General features: G+C 52.4%; 1 protein-coding gene across 1 annotated transcript; it reads right to left on the reverse strand.

Moving 5' to 3' along the window:
• Nucleotides 1-7,214: 7,214 nt before the first annotated feature.
• LOC134412130 (uncharacterized) lies at nucleotides 7,215-11,329 on the reverse strand. Its single transcript, XM_063145932.1, has 4 exons — nucleotides 11,191-11,329; nucleotides 9,280-9,597; nucleotides 8,695-8,964; nucleotides 7,215-8,030 (listed from the first exon to the last, which is right to left on the reverse strand). Exons 1-4 carry the CDS (start codon nucleotides 11,246-11,248, stop codon nucleotides 7,942-7,944), a joined length of 735 nt encoding a protein of 244 aa, XP_063002002.1. The 5' UTR covers nucleotides 11,249-11,329; the 3' UTR covers nucleotides 7,215-7,941.
• Nucleotides 11,330-16,025: the final 4,696 nt, after the last annotated feature.

Here is a 16,025-nt window from a genome sequence, read left to right on the forward strand (position 1 = left end):
TTAATTGGGGTAAAGTTTTCTTTTTAAATTGCACTACATGTGTTTGATGTTTGTGTTATCAGCAATAACTTCACTGTGAATGACCACTGTCAATAAGGCGATGGGCATTTAATTTTCTTCTGCCTTCCCTGTTCTTTGGGCTTTTCTTTCTCCTCTTCTCCTGCTCCACACTGTATGTGTTGTATGCAAACCTGAACCTGTCCACAATGCTTCATGTGCATCTGATGGAAAGTTTGTGCCAGAATAAAATGTTTGGTCTTTAAGGTGTCCCAATCTTTGTGTAATGGTTAAGATCTTCTAAGAAGGTTTTTTTTAAAAGACGCTGCTGCCGCCTCCCTTAAATCTGCTTGCAGTTAGATTACAGTATCTAAAACAGGGGTGGGCAGAAGGTAAATCCCCAAATGTTTTGGACTTCAAGTCCCAGAAGCCCCAGCCTGCATTCCTGCAGTGGTCAGGAATGCTGGGAACTGAAGTCAGGAACATCTGGAGATCTCCTTTTTGCTCACCCGTACTCTAAAATACCTTCCACAGGATAGCTTTCAGCAAATCATTTAATGTATTTATGTAAAATGTTCCTTGGGCGCTTTTCAGAGCAGAAAGCCCTGCAAGGCGGCTTACAGGAATAAAATACATAAAAGCAGCTCCTATAGTGTTGGGAGATCAATATAAGCTCATATAGCGTGGGGAGACGAATGATCATAATTTATAATAATGCATTTGCAATGCCTGGTGCAGGATAGTGAGGATGATCGTCTATTTGAGAATCTGGTAGTTAGGAGTTCCTATCCCCTTTCCAACAGGTGCCTTTTTAAACTAACCCCCGGGAGCTCCCCAACTCCTGATATAGTGCAGAGGGGAAGGGGTCTAGTTGTGGGGTTGGTGGCTGGACATTTGAGTTTACTTTGTAGCTCCTGTTTGTTCGTTTTTGCCTGGAAAGGCTGCATCAATCTAGAGGTTGGGGGTTCCATTTCCCCTTGGTGTGTATTCTTTTTCCTTGAAAGGCAGCTTAGAACTTGAGCCCCGGATCTAAGTCACCATGTGTCAGGGCTGCTTTAGGGTGGATTGTTGCCTTGAGCAGGGGGTTGGACTGGATGGCCTTTTAGGCCCCTTCCAACTCTCTTATTCTATGATTTGAAGTGCCACAGTCTGTCTTTCGCCTGCAACTAGAGCATAAACTTTCGAGGCTGAGGCTGGAGTTGCAATTGCCTTTGGTGGCTTGGTGTGTTTTGCGTTGTGCAGAAGCAGGAGCGCCGGCTGAAGTCCACGTCCCCCCAAAACTCTAGCGAGGAGAGGCGCGTCATTGTGCCGTCTCCCTCTTGAAGCCCTCCTTGGGAACGGAGCTTCGCCTCGTAGGCCCGAGAAGCGGTGTCGGGCTGTAGGCGAGTGTCAGAAGCGTTGGGCTTGTAGAGGCTCGGGTGCGGGCTTGCAGCTGCCCCGGGTCTCCCCTTTGGCCTTGAAAGGCTGGAAGCGGCTCCCCCAATGGAAGCTCCGGCCCTCTTTTTGTGGAGCGCGGTGGGCGAGCGCCCCCAGCGGTGCAGGCCGAAGTGTGTGAGGTGCAGCCCCGGCAGGGTTTTTCCCCCTTTCAATGTGTGTCGCCTTAAATGCAAGTTTGGGGGTAACAGCTCCCCAGCAAGTTTGGCTCCGTAGGAAGAGCGGCCTGCGTCTGGGCGCCCAGTCCGGGGCTTGGAATCCCCGGTGTGGGCGCTCCTTTTTTTTTTATTTTCAATGGGCGCGTTCGGCGCCTTAAGTATAAGTTCCGAATAGGTGGATTCCAAGTGCTGGTATAGCACAGTGGGAAGGCGCTTGGCTGCGGAGCCCAAGCCTGGGAGTTCGAATCCCCACTGTGCGCTCCCGGGAGAGGGGCCAGCCGAGATCACCCATAGTCCAGTGGCCATACACGGGATTAACTACCCGGCCACACCTACATAGTCAGTGGCCATACACGGGATTAACTACCCGGCCACACCTACATAGTCAGTGGCCATACACGGGATTAACTACCCGGCCACACGGAGCGGAAGTGGCTCATGGGGTTACGCGCCCCGCCACCTGGGCAGCCTTGGGCAAGCTGCACAGACCTCGGTGCCCAGCTGCCCCCCAGCCGTCGACCCAAGAGCGGACAAGCCCAGAGTGCGGACAACCCCAGAGAGACACCCCAAAAGACTGTGCGGCAGTGGCGACGCAGCACAAGTCAAAGGCGGCTGGGGCGGTTATGCCTAAAGTAACCTGGGGGCATCACAGTACGCCCCCAGGCGAAAAACTTCGCACTTAGTATCTCTTTTAAGATATATACAGCCGCCTCTCGCGCCTGCGCAAAAGGCTCCTCCCTCTCTCCCCTTTTGCATGGCTTCCCCCCCCTTTCTCGGCCTCCTAGGGACCTCTCCCCAGGGGCCCCCACTCGGGCTGCGGCAGGGTATTTAATCCCGTCAATTGCCGCTTCGACTAGGGGTGATCTAGCTGGGCCGACCCCGGCAGGCACAAGCGGGGATTCGAACTCCCAGGCTTTGGCTCCGCAGCCAAGCGCCTTCCCACTGTGCTATTCCAGCTGTTGGAAGGAACAATTCGGAACTAATATTTCAAGCGCGAACTCCCACACACCTGATCGAGATAACTACTTAATTACCCCAGCCGGATACGTCAGCCCGCAAGTGCTTGTGGGAACTTACGTCAGACCGCAAGTGCTTGTGGGAACTTACGTCAGACCGCAAGTGCTTGTGGGAACTTAGATGGGAGGCTGCAGTGCAGGCTTCAGAAACGCAAGGGGGCGCCACGTACATTGCGCAGCCGCAGGGCCACCACTCGCAAGAGCTGCCATTGCCAACGGCCTTCGCCAGGGGCGCCACGTACATTGCGCAGCCGCAGGGCCACCACTCGCAAGACCTGCCATTGCCAACGGCCTTCGCCAGGGGCGCCGCGTGCATCGGCCAGCCTTGCAAGCCAATGGACACAGGAAGGACCAGCAACAGCGGCCGTTGCCAAGAGCCTGCCGCACCTCCCACTGGGCTGGGCTACACGATGGGCTTCGGAACTCCGCCTTCAGCCTCTCGCCCCGGGTGGCCTCTTAAGGAAGCACAACACACTTAGGACTGCCGAGCGCCGCCTTCCCACGGGGCTCCAGCTCCCCATCCTTCAACACTGCAAGGGGCCTTCCCAAGGCCACAGAGCCGCTCCTTCGGGCTGGCCCCACTCAGCCATCGCTCGCAGGGGAGAAGAGCGGCGACCCTCTAGGGCTGCTCGGAGGGTGCCGTCTCCAGGGGTTTCGGACTACAGCTCCCAGGCGCCCCTGACAGCAAGGCCCCGGCTCACCAATGCTGCGGGGCGAAGTCCCAAGCTCCCGCAGACCCGCTTTCCGACCAGCCCTGCCCTACACGGCCACTCCACGCCAGCCATGGGCTCGTGCCCTTCTCTGGACCCCCTCGACCCTGCTCCCGCCCCCGAGCTGCGCAGTAACACCTGGGTCCCCCGTCCCCACCGCCTTAGTTGCTCCCTCTGCAGCAGCGACCCCCGCTCCGAAAATGCTCCGCGCTCCATCAGGCTCGGAAAAAGTGTCCATTAGCTACAACGGAGCCTGACTGCGGGGGGGGGAGCATTTTCGGAGTGGGGGGCGCTGCTTGGGAGGCCACAACTAACCCCCCCCCAAAGTTAGCACCCCCCTCCCCAAAGACGCCCCCTCCTCGCCTTCCTTTAGGCTCCATTCGTCCGAATGGAGCCTAAAGGAAGCAGGGGGGGGCATTTTCGGAGTGGGGGTCGCTGCCTGGGAAGCCACAACTAACCCCCCCCAAAGCTAGCACCCCCTCCCCGAAGACGCCCCCTCCTCGCCTTCCTTTAGGCTCCATTCGTCCGAATGGAGCCTAAAGGAAGCAGGGGGGGGCATTTTCGGAGTGGGGGTCGCTGCCTGGGAAGCCAAACTAACCCCCCACCCAAAGCTATGCCCCCCCTTCAAAAATGCCCCCTCCTCTCCTTCCTTTAGGCTCGTAAAGAGGCACCATTGGCACAATCGCAGCCTAAAGAAAGCAGTGCGGGGGGTGCATTTTCGGAGTGGGGGTCGCTGCCTGGGAAGCCAAACTAACCCCCCCCCCAAAGCTAGCACCCCCCTCCCCAAAGATGCCCCCTCCTCGCCTTCCTTTAGGCTCCATTCGGACGAATGGAGCCTAAAGGAAGCAGTGGGGGGGTCATTTTCGGAGTGGGGGGCCGCTGCTTAGGAGGCCACAACTAACCCCCCATCCAAAGCTATGCCTCCCCTTCAAAAATGCCCCCTCCTCTCCTTCCTTTAGGCTCGTAAAAAGGCACCATTGGCACAGTCGCAGCCTAAAGAAAGCAGTGCGGGGGGGGGCGTTTTCGGAGTGGGGGGTCGCTGCTTGGGAGGCGAATATTAACCCCCTCCCAAAGCTATCCCCCCTTTCAAAAATGAGCCCTCTAACTCCCCCTCCCAATGCTACCCCCCCTTGAAAAATGCCCCCTCCCCTGCTTCCTTGAGGCTCTATTGGCACGAATAGAGCCTAAAAGAAGCAGTGCGGGGGGCATTTTCGGAGTGGGGGGCGCTGCCTGGGAAGCCAAACTACCCCACGTCCCAAAGCTAACTCCCCCCTCCCCAAAGACGCCCCCTCCTCGCCTTCCTTTAGGCTCCATTCGGACGAATGGAGCCTAAAGGAAGCAGTGGGGGGGGGCATTTTCGGAGTGGGGGTCGCTGCCTGGGAAGCCAAATTAACCCCCCACTCAAAGCTATGCCCCCCCTTCAAAAATGCCCCCTCCTCTCCTTCCTTTAGGCTCGTAAAGAGGCAAAATTGGCACAATCGCAGCCTAAAGAAAGCAGTGCGGGGGGTGCATTTTCGGAGTGGGGGTCGCTGCCTGGGAAGCCAAACTAACTCCCCCTCCCCGAGCTACCCCACCCCCGAAAGATGCCCCCTCCCCTGCTTCCTGGAGGCTCTATTGGCAGGAACAGAGCCTAAAAGAAGCGGTGCGGGGGGGGCATTTTCGGAGAGGGGGTCGCGGCTACGGAGGAGGGGGACTAACTCCCCCTCCCCAAAGCCAGGGCCCCGCCCCCTCGAAACCCCGCCCCTCCCGCGTTTCCTTTAAGCTTGAAAAAGGCCTCCGTGGACGCCCAGGAAGCGCCTTTCCGTGCCTAAAAGGAAGCGGGGGGAGGGAGGGCGGCGGAGAGGCTCGCTAATTCTCCCCGGGGCCCCCCCCCACGCGCGCCGCGACCCCCCTAAGCAAAACTCGCCCCTTCCACGCTGCGCTCCGTCTCCACAGCTGCTCTTCCGACGACCGTCACGAAGAAGGGAATTTGCAGGTGCAGACTTGTCCTTTAAATTTCGCACAATGCCCTCGACAGAGCTCTGGTGCCTTGTGGGAGTTTTAAAGGGCGCCTGATAGGTGAGCTCAACACTGCCGTGGAAGAACCAGTTTGGATCCAGGCGGTAGCAGAGGGAGAATGTCAGTCATCCATCTCAGCTTTCCCCAACCTGGTGCCCTCCAAATGTTTCACACTTTAACTCCCATCAGCCTCAACCTGCATGGCCAGTGATCAGGAATGCTGGGAGTTATAGTTGGAGAAGGCTGGCCTAACCGTACACACACGGCTCCAATCCAGATCCCAACCACAAACATACACACACCACTATTAGCCGGGGAGGAGAAAACATTTATTAATTTACAGCATTTTTATCCTGCTTGCTCCTCAGGCAAAAACCTTCCCAGAGCAGCGTACATACAATCAGTAGAAGAACACAGTCCCTGCCCGCAGACTTACAATATAAAAAGTCATGACAGACAAGGGAAAAAGGGATGAGGAGGGAAGAGGGGGGAAATTAGGTGAAAAAATTAGGAAACTGCTGGTGAAATGGCCCCACTTATCCATCACATCCAGACCAGTGAAGCCTTTTGGAATGGTTGCTGGTTGTGAAATGTGCAGATGTGAACATTTACCAGGAGTGTTTATACGGGGTTGCCCTCTCGTGGCCACCACTGAGCACTGCCGCCTGTTCATCTCAACGTCAGCGTTTCTACTGGAGGACTCTGAGCCCTGAAGTCTGCTTCTTTCAATAGCAGAGTTAAGACCTCACCTCAGCATTTATACTGGGGTATACTACATGCATAAAACTGGTTGAAACTGTCATTCTCACATCCCGGGGTACTCTGGGAAATGTAGTTCTTTGGGAAAGGCTAGGGAGCATTCCCAAAAGTTTCTCTGCTATCCAGCCAAACTACAATTTGCTTCACCTGCCAGTACCTTGACCTCCCAGTAGCTTCACCTGCCAGTATGTTGACCTGCCAGTACTACCAAAAGATCATCAGCCACAAACAACTGGGTTAAAAAGCCACTAAGAAAAGAATAACGTAAGAGTGATGACCAAAGCCCCCCACCCAATTCTTAAAGGGCTCGTGTGACCCACCTACACACACACACCCAAAAATAAAGATTCTTCATCAGAATACTCAGATCAGCAGGAATTTTGTGGTTTGGGCCTATTTTGCAAAACTGTCCTTCACTTCTGCTTTCTGCAGTAGACTCTGATAATCTTTTGGGGGTTTCCCACTCTTTCTAACCCGTGGGGTGATAAAAGGGGATTTCCTGTGGGAAAACTGGAGCTTCATCCACAAGAACTTTCTCCTCCGCTCATTTCATTTCTTCTCCCTGCTGTGTTCCAAAACGGGGCTGCAATATCCATAGACCCTCCCCAGTCCTCCGCAGAGGAGAACGGGGCCGTGCAAACCAGGCCCACTTGGAACGCCCTGCTCCCATCTTCACACGGGGCTGAAGGTTCGAGGGCTGTCTGGTTCTTTCCCGTTGCCTCCCTTCTGTGGATTTAAAAGCCAAGGAGTTGTTGATTCTTTCAATGAACGACGTGTTAGAAAAACAGAATCATCTTGCAAGGGGTTCAAAATATACCCCATCAGCTGTAGTGCGTGAAACAGCCCCATGTTCTGCGGTGTTCATGCACACGCAGTGATCTCTAATATAAGTTTTCCCTACAAACAAGAGGCATCTACTTTCTCATGCCCTCGTTTAACTTCTATAACAAAGAGTCTTGTGGCAGCTTACAGACTATCCCGTTTATTCTGGCAGAAGCTTTCGTGGACAGGATCCACTTCTTCAGATGCATAAAGTGCTAACCTCAAATCTGCAGATTTATATACACATGCTGGGGGGGGGGGGGGCAGGGGGAGTTGAAATGCAAAACAGCTGGGCAGCGCTCATTGCCTTAACAGCCGCCATTCACAAAACAGTGGGTTGGGTGATCAGAGCTTCATCGGTGCAATGCTGAGCCAACTGACGTAGGTAGTGTGATTTTGATGTTTTTGTTATTCAAAACACAGGGAACAGAGTTGAATCTCTTGGTGAACTACTGAACGGCTCAAGACCCCAGGAAGCTGCCCAGGCACCTAGAGAGACCTTTAATCTCTCAGGCTCCAGGCTGTCTATTGTGACGGGCAAGAGAGCTCTCCTCGGTTTTCAGGCAGGATCTCTCCCTCCCTGCCCAGAAGGTGGGCAGCATTGAATCTGGGACCTTCTGCAAGCACAGCCGGGCTCCTCCCATTGAGTAGCAAATCCTGGGAAATGACAACCGGCCCAACAATGCACATTCTCGCATGGTACCACCCTGCCCTAAAGGGGCAAAAGAGAGGCAGGGACCAGAAAACAGGAAGTAGAGAACCTCAAAGCCTGTGTGGCATCTCCAAGAACAGACACGTGCAATGAGCCGTTGTGCTCCACCGGAAGACCCTGAGAAAGGCCCCTGGCCCTGCAGTGCAGCCACATGGAGCTTTCGGCCTCAGGCACAACCTTAATCCAGCTGTTCTGTCTTTTGTTTTGTGGTAAGGGAAACAAGGAGGTTTTAGAGGCCGCATGGCGAAGGGGAAGCAGAAACACGCGGGCAAAAGGGCTGGAACGCCACAGCAACATTCCCCCATCTCTTTCTCGAGAGAGACAGAGAGTGGACATCACAGCATCACCAGGAGGGCAACAGCAGCAGGCACAAGGATGGCTTTGGCCATGAGGTAGAGGGACGGCAGTCCGGGGGCACCTCCTCCTGCAAAGGGAAAGTCAAGAGAGGTTTCAAAGGGATGCTCCTCACGCAGCACCGCCAACATATTTGGGGAGCGAGAGAGGATTCATCCAGAGGGAGGCCAGCTGGGGAATGAGCCTGAGACAGCCAGAAAGGGTTATAGAATCGTAGAATAGTAGAGTTGGAAGGGGCCTACAAGGCCATCGTGTCCAACCCCCTGCTCAATGTAGGAATCCACCCTAAAGCATCCCTGACGGATGGTTGTCCAGCTGCCTCTTGAAGGCCTCTAGGGTGGGAGAGCCCCCTCCCAGTTGCTCCCTCCCAGTCAATCGGTTGAGTTGAGTAGTGGGGCAGGGGTGGCATTCCCCTACAGCCCCCCACCCCCACCCCAAATATCCTTGGAGACTTGACGTGGCCTGAAACACATTCAATCGGCACAACAGCCTTCCTTCTGCTCTGCCTGGATCTTGTCCATTAAAATAACCCTGTGGATTAGAACCCTGTTTTGCTCCTTTGTGGTTCCGGCTGCACCTCCCCTTAAAGGTGCCTGTGCCCAGGTGTCAGAAGCATTTCACTGCCTTGGACCAGGAGCTCCGGCACCATGAGGCACCGGCTCAGGACATCCGGGGAACTGCTAGAAATGGTGTGTCGGCAAAACACTTCCACTCCTTTCCCTGTGGAGATTTACCTGCAGTCTCAGAGTGTGGTTTGCTGCAGAACTTATAAGGCGCGAAGTCCAAAGCACTCTGGATCCTGTGAGCCTCCACGGCACAGGTGTAGACAGTCTTCTCCCCAGGGTTCAAGACGACATGGAGCCGGGAGTTTTGAGAAAGGGTGACCCCTGACTCTTTCTGCTTCCAGCTGTACGTCACCTGGGTTGGCGTCCCCGTTCTTGCATCACAAAGCAAGTTGACGTTGCAGGAATTGTTGGTCAACTGCTCTACAGTGGTGCTGATGTCTGGGGTGGGGAAGAGAGAAGATGGACAAGATTCAGAGCGGGGAAAGGATCGGGATTAACATGGGCTGCATGATGGGAGTTGTAATCCAACACACATGCAATCTCACTTGCAGCTGCTCTTCAGAGCTGAGAGAGAGGGAGGGGGAGGCGTTCCCCACCTGAAACTATTCGTTAGAGATTGAACTTGGGACCTTCTCTCTCTCTCTCTCTCCCCCTCCAAACAAACACACACACACACACACACACACACACGTACGTTATTCAAGGCAGCCCTAAGCTCTGACAAATTAATCACGGCTCTCAGATCTTACTTACTGAATACAAACAGTGTGTATGTCTTAATTTGAACAGGCTTTGCTACGATCTGCGCCTCAATTTCGTAGGTCCCTCCATCTCTCAGGGTCAAGTTGTGGATTCGGATGGTATTGGAGCTCTTCTGCAAGGCAATTCTTCCAGAATACCTTGGGATTATTATCGAGAGATATTTATCCGGCTGCCAGAGAGCCAGGGCCAATCCCTGCGTCTTAGACCGCAGGATGAAATTTGTGTAATTGTCCTCTTTTGAATTCATGATGGGGAAATCGACAAAGCTTCCTACCATCCTTGCGAAATTCTTGTTGGGGTCCACCGCGCCTGGGGAGCAGAGCAAGAGTGAGGATGGGGGAAGGTATGTGGGGAGACGCATTCCACCTTCCACCTGCCAAGCCCAGACTTTGAGAATGACAACGCTTGTCAACAAGACCTTTCTGCACCCAAAGAGTTTGTCTTTGGTTAGTTTTTACCAATATGTTAAAAAAATGCTTACATCTACTGATTTAAAAAACAACAACACAGAATGAATATACTGCACGTGCTTATCCATGGGAAGGAAGTACAAGGTAGGCAAAACTACGCCAGGAAAGCATGCATAAATTGATAAGAATGGTCAGTGCACCTCTGACTTCAGGGGGGAAATTATTCCACATAGTAGGGGACACCACGCTAAATGCCCTGCTCGCTTGAGCAACCCACCAGGAGGGCCCCGCCAGATGACCTCAAGGACTGGCTGGATCTAGAGGGAAAAGGCGGTCTCTCTGGGGCTGCGATGCATCCTCATAGCTGGCTCTGGCAGTGTTCACAGGATGCTTGTTTCCCACAGCTGGACGGGGGAGGAGGACATTCAGTAGAACCATCGACCAAGCAAAGCACAAACTGGCCATTTTGGAAGGGAACCATTGCCAAAACAATAATGAAGGGGGAGCGCACAGGATGGTTCCTTTTTGACCATATCCCTAGAGTAAGTGGACCTCCGTGGTGCTACACTCTCCCCCCAGATGTGCCAGCAGCCCCTCTCAGCACACACACGTCCTCAGGCCACAAAAGAGCCCTGCTCTCTGCCCTCCGGCATCGCTAGATGCAAGATTCTCTCCCCGACACCAGAACTCCAGAATGGGTCTGCTGCATGAGGCGGATTGTGAAACCAAGGCAGATGGCTGCCGTTCCCTTGTTCGCCCCCACCCAGCCTGCAGCCTCTTGCTAAACCAGGCGCTCTCACACCTGAAGCAATAACGTTGACTTCTTCAGGGTGTTTTGCCCCAAGTCCGGTATGACTGCACCAGCAGGAACTGGGAGCTGATGAGGTGGGGCCCTCCGGCCAAGCTGCGGAGTGGCTTGGGAAGACCCAGGCCTCTCAACACTCAGCCCTCCACTTCGATCAACCCTTGTGGCATGGATTGTTGGAATGAGGAGGAGCACGTGGGGCAAAGATTCCTGAGCAGTGAGCAGTAAAGAAAACACACACATAAAAACTGAAAAGAATAAACCGACTTAAAATCCAGTTATACCAATAAACCAATGGCTGGTGATTGAGGAAAAGCTGGTTTAAACGCAAATTTCTTGAGGAGGTGCCGAAAACAAAGCAATGTATATCAAGAGGCAGGGAATTACACGGAGAGGGAGCCAGTAGGCTAAAGGCTCTGCTCAGAGAGGACTCCAAGCAGACCGCAGGTCCATGCAGAACCACCAAAGACCTCAGGCTGGTGAGGCAGGAGGCCTGACTCTCACGTATCCTGCTGCCAAGTCGTTTAGGGCTTTATGCATCGATGGCAAAACCTTACAGTCTGTTCTGAGCACCCGAGAGGCAGGGTGGGGAAAGGACTATGATTCCTCCACTTCTGTGAACTACAAACTTTTCTTAAGGTTAAGGAAGCACTGAGAGAGTAACCCCAGATACCTCATTGTACTTACTTGCAGCTTGGAGGAGGAAAAGGAAGGAGAGAAAGGTGATGGGAGCCGAGGAGCCCATGCCGGTGTCCTCACAGAATGACTGGGCAGCACCTTGACCGACTCAGAGGGCAGCAGCCTCTTCCTTCTGTGGTTCGGCAGAAGCAGGGATGTCATGTCAGAAAGCTTCCCCGTTCCTGCCTTCTTATAGCTCAGAAGCCAGCCCATATCATACAGGATGGGTGTTGATGCACGTGATCTGGCTAGTGTGTTTATAGTGGCCAATGTCCTTCTTTTCTGCTCAGTGGCTGTAGCCACAGCAAAGTTTGGGGCACCCCAAAATGTGGAATGGAAGTCTCTTCAATTTCTGCTGCATGAAAGAGGAATTAAGTGTTGGAGCAGGTGGCCAGTAGCCACAGAAACGTATGCCAGAATAAATTCATTAGTCTTTCTGGTGCCCCAGAGCTCTTTGTTGGTTTTGCTGCAACAGACTAGCCTGGCTATCCCTCTGGAAAATGTCTGGAGAAAATGGAGGAGATTCTTGCCACGTTTTTATTTAATTCCAACACTACATTGTAGAACTTGGCATAATTAGTTGTTAGGTTAACTTTGGGCTGTTCAACCCACAGCTCACTTGAGGGAATGGTATTAAAGGCAAAACTGAAGTACTTTGGCCACATAAGGAGAAGACAGGATACCCTGGAGAAGAGGCTGATGCTAGGGAAAGTGGGAGGCAAAAGGAAGAGGGGCCGACCAAGGGCAAGATAGAGGGAGGATATTCTGGAGGTGACCTTGGGGGAGCTGGGGGTGGCAACGGCCAACAGAAAGCTCTGGCGTGGGCTGTTCCATGAAGTCACGAAGAGTCGGAAGCGACTGAACGAATAAACAACAGCAGATTGGGGGTTGCATATTCAAAACGGCAGCTGCACACACCAGACATGTGCCGCTGCAAATTGTGGCTTAATCAACCGACGGTTGGCCACTGTCACTTGCCAAAGGGGCCTCTGTGTGCGCTTTTTGCATTTCCGTTCCCTCTGACAGCTCAGTTGGCGTCTCTCTCTTCACCCTGCACCCTCTAGCAGGTGTATATAATTCTGCCCATTTGCATCTGGTGAAGCGGCCAGTGGCCATGAAAACGTGTGCCAGAATAAAATTGTTAGCCTTTCTAGGGCCACAAGGATCTTTGTTGTTTTTGCTGCGAGAGGCTAACACGGTGACCTCTCTGGAAAGCGGCTGCAGAAAATGGAGGAGTCCTGGTTCCTAACCACTACTTTGGAGACTGTTACAGAACTTGGAATGCCAGATCCCAGGGCCCATTGCAGAGATGGGATATAGTTTGTTGTTTATTCGTTCAGTCGCTTCCGACTCCTCATGACTTCATGGACTAGCCCACGCCAGAGCTTTCTGTCGGCCGTCGCCACCCCTAGCTCCCCCAAGGTCAAGTCCGTCACCTCCAGAATATCATCCATCCATCTTGCCCTTGGTCGGCCCCTCTTCCTTTTGCCTTCCACTTTCCCTAGCGTCAGCCTCTTCTCCAGGGTGTCCTGTCTTCTCATTATGTGGCCAAAGTACTTCAGTTTTGCCTTTAATACCATTCCCTCAAGTGAGCAGTCTGGCTTTATTTCCTGGAGTATGGACTGGTTTGATCTTCTTGCAGTCCAAGGCACTCTCAGAATTTTCCTCCAACACCGCAGTTCAAAAGCATCTCTCTTCTTTCGCTCAGCCTTCCTTATGGTCCAGCTCTCACAGCCACAGGTTACTACGGGGAATACTATTGCTTTAACTATGCGGACCTTTGTTGTCAGTGTGGTGTCTCTGCTCTTAACTATTTTATCATGATTTGTCATTGCTCTCCTCCCAAGTAAACGTCTTCTGATTTCCTGGCTGCAGTCAGCGTCTGCAGTAATCTTTGCGCCCAGAAATACAAAGTCTGTCACTGCTTCCATGTTTTCTCCCTCTATTTGCCAGTTACCAATCAAGCTGGTTGCCATAATCTTGGTTTTTTTGAGGTTTAACTGCAACCCAGCTTTTGCACTTTCTTCTTTCACCTTCGTCATAAGGCTCCTCAGCTCAGAACATGAGGTTTCCTAAAAAGAGGGTTCATGGGGAGCGTCAGCCGTGGGTGGTGGATTTGAGGAAGTAGCAACAGTCTTGTGAAAGAGGCAGTTGCTGAGAAAAGATTACTAGAAGACGTGGAAGGCGGCCATCTAACAGATAAAGCACAGAATCTGGAACCAGTGGTAAGGCATAGAACTGGGATGCCTCCAGCAGAGGAAGGTCTCAAAAGATACACCCACACCCATGTTGGGAATTCCTCCAGATTGAAAATCAGGTTTAAAATAATCTAAAGAGTATATAAAGAGATAGAGGGGGATCAAAAGGAGTTAGTGTGCAGAGCTGGAGAGACCAACATGGACTGATTGCTCTACAAGATTTCTAGGCTGGCTGTCAATCAAAAATGTTCATGAGGTGTTTGTAAGAAGAAAGAAAAAAGACAAATATAAAATAAATTTGACAGTGCAATTTTACTCAAAGAAAAGCAATGGGAAAGGTTTCAAGCTGATTCTCAATAGCTTGAAAATGGATTCTCCTGCCTCCAGAAAGAGACCAGGGAAGAACACAGACCGACCTCTTGAGGGAGTGTATTCAAGAACTCCATGGGACCACCACATAAAAGACCCCGCTCCTATCAGAGGTGCAGATATTAAGATTTTGGGAGGAGATACCATATGGGAGAAGGAGCTCCCTGAGCTAGTCCATTCCCAGGCCAGGAGGGTTTTAAGTCAAAAGCAGCACATTGAACTTGAAAATCAGATATTACTGGCAGACATTTCAGAAGTGGTGCAGCGTCCTCACCGATTCACTGCTGTCTACAAACAGGAGGCAGCAATCTTGCCAGCTGAATTTTCTGAACCATCTTCAAGGGCAGCCCCATATAGACCACATCACAGTAGTCTAACCTGGAAGTCACTAGGGCATGAATGACAGTAGCTAGAGCTCTGTCTCCTAGGAGTGGCTGCAGCTGGAGAACCAGCTGGAGTTGGTAGGAAGTCGTCTGGGTGGCAGCTAATGCCCGAGAAGTCGGGAGCAACGTTGGGTTCCCCCGAGCAAAAAACCTGCCCCTTAAAGACGTTTATGGTCCTGTCAAGGTCCGGCGTTCCTTTAAGAACGTAAGAACAGTCCTGCTAGATTGGACCGAGGCCTCTCTGGCCTAGCACCCGTACCGCTGCGAAATCCACAAAGAGAGGAGCTTGCACTGCCCTGATATAGCTTGTAGCCCAGCATTAGCAACCACTGATAGCTTGATCCACCTCCACAGATAAGCCCTCATCCCCTTTAACCTATTCATTTTATTGCATTTTTTATACCGCCCAATAGCCGAAGCTCCCTGGGCAGTTCACAAAAATGATGCCATCTAACCCAGTGGCCGTGAATGCATCTTGTGGTGGCCAATTCCATACATTTATTTCACAGAGGGCAAAGGAGCCTTCCCTTTGGTCTGTCCTGAATCTCCCGCTGCGGAGTTTCATGGGATAATGACCCCACTGGGTTCTCTTGTTAGGAGAGAAGGAGAAAAACACACACACAGAGATCTCTCTCCTCTTTCTGCACATGTGCACCAGGGGTAGGCAAAGTGCCTCCAGATACCTGGGACCCCAAAAGTGTTGGAATACGCAACAGCCACATATTAAACCCACTGCCTGAACAGGGGAACAACAGTTTGGAAAGCTTCTAAATGGTTCATGCGTTGTAGAGCGTTGGGGCGCTGGCTCTGCTTTTGCTCGCCTCCTTTTACTCCTGTCCGTTTTAGTCCTAAGAAGATGCCAGTCCATATTAAGCAAAAGTCCCGTTTAAAGACTGCCGTTATCTTCTGTCTCAAGTGTGGTCAGACAAAACATCCCCCACAGTACAAGGAACCGGACCCCTTCCACTCCATTTTTTCCCCAACAAAGATGAACACATTTTCTTATCCGCTGTGGATTCAATGATGCCATTTGGTGTATTGGAGCTCAGCCACCTCTGCCTTTGGGGGGCAAGGTTACTTGTCCTTTGGGACTAGCCACGCCTCACACAGCAGCCATTTTTCACAGATCCGAAAAGGCAGCTGTCCCTGCCATACATTATTTTATACGCCACTATCATGTCCCCCCCTAACTGGCCTTTGTTCCCCCTAAACTAAAAAGGCCCACATGTTGTCCACTTCCCTTAGCCAGTTGGCCAGTCCAGTCCACTGTCTCCCCGCTCGCCATCTGCCCTACGATATCTGGACAAGTTCTATGTTTATTCGCTCAAGCACCGATTTCAGACACCTGGGCAAGGAAGCCAGAGCCTTCTTTTTTCCTGGTCAGCAGGAAAAGATGTGAGGAAGAGGAACATCTCTGGGGCAGTGAATGTCACGGGAGGCAGAACGGGGTTTGAGTCAGCAAGAAAAGACGCTAAAGAGGAACAGGGAGGACCATCTCGTGGGGCCAGAGCCTTTTTAAAGTCAGCAGGAAATGCCGGTTTTGGTTGGTTCCACAAAAAAGCTCTTTTCTCTGGAACTGGCGTGATTTGCTCACTCAGTTTTAACTGGGAAAACAGATGATGTCACTCCAGTGTTTCTGTTTCACCCCCCTGGTGGTTTAAACTCAGTCCGTGGTGGTTTTTCAGGGGTGAACCACGGGTTCAAGCAGCACCCTGCCCAGTCTAACCAACAGTAGGCTCAAAGGTCTGTTGCAAGAGGTGTTGATTGTTTACAAAATTTGTATCGCTCCTTTCTGCTATAAAGTGGGGCCAAAGCGGATAACTGAAGACACCGACGAAGCATAGGCAAGGAATCCTCCCCTCGTGGGGCCGGGGGGCCCACATGCAGGGATCGG

This window comes from Elgaria multicarinata, chromosome 21 (genome assembly GCF_023053635.1).
Source record: "Elgaria multicarinata webbii isolate HBS135686 ecotype San Diego chromosome 21, rElgMul1.1.pri, whole genome shotgun sequence".
In the NCBI taxonomy this organism is placed as follows: Eukaryota; Metazoa; Chordata; class Lepidosauria; order Squamata; family Anguidae; genus Elgaria; species Elgaria multicarinata.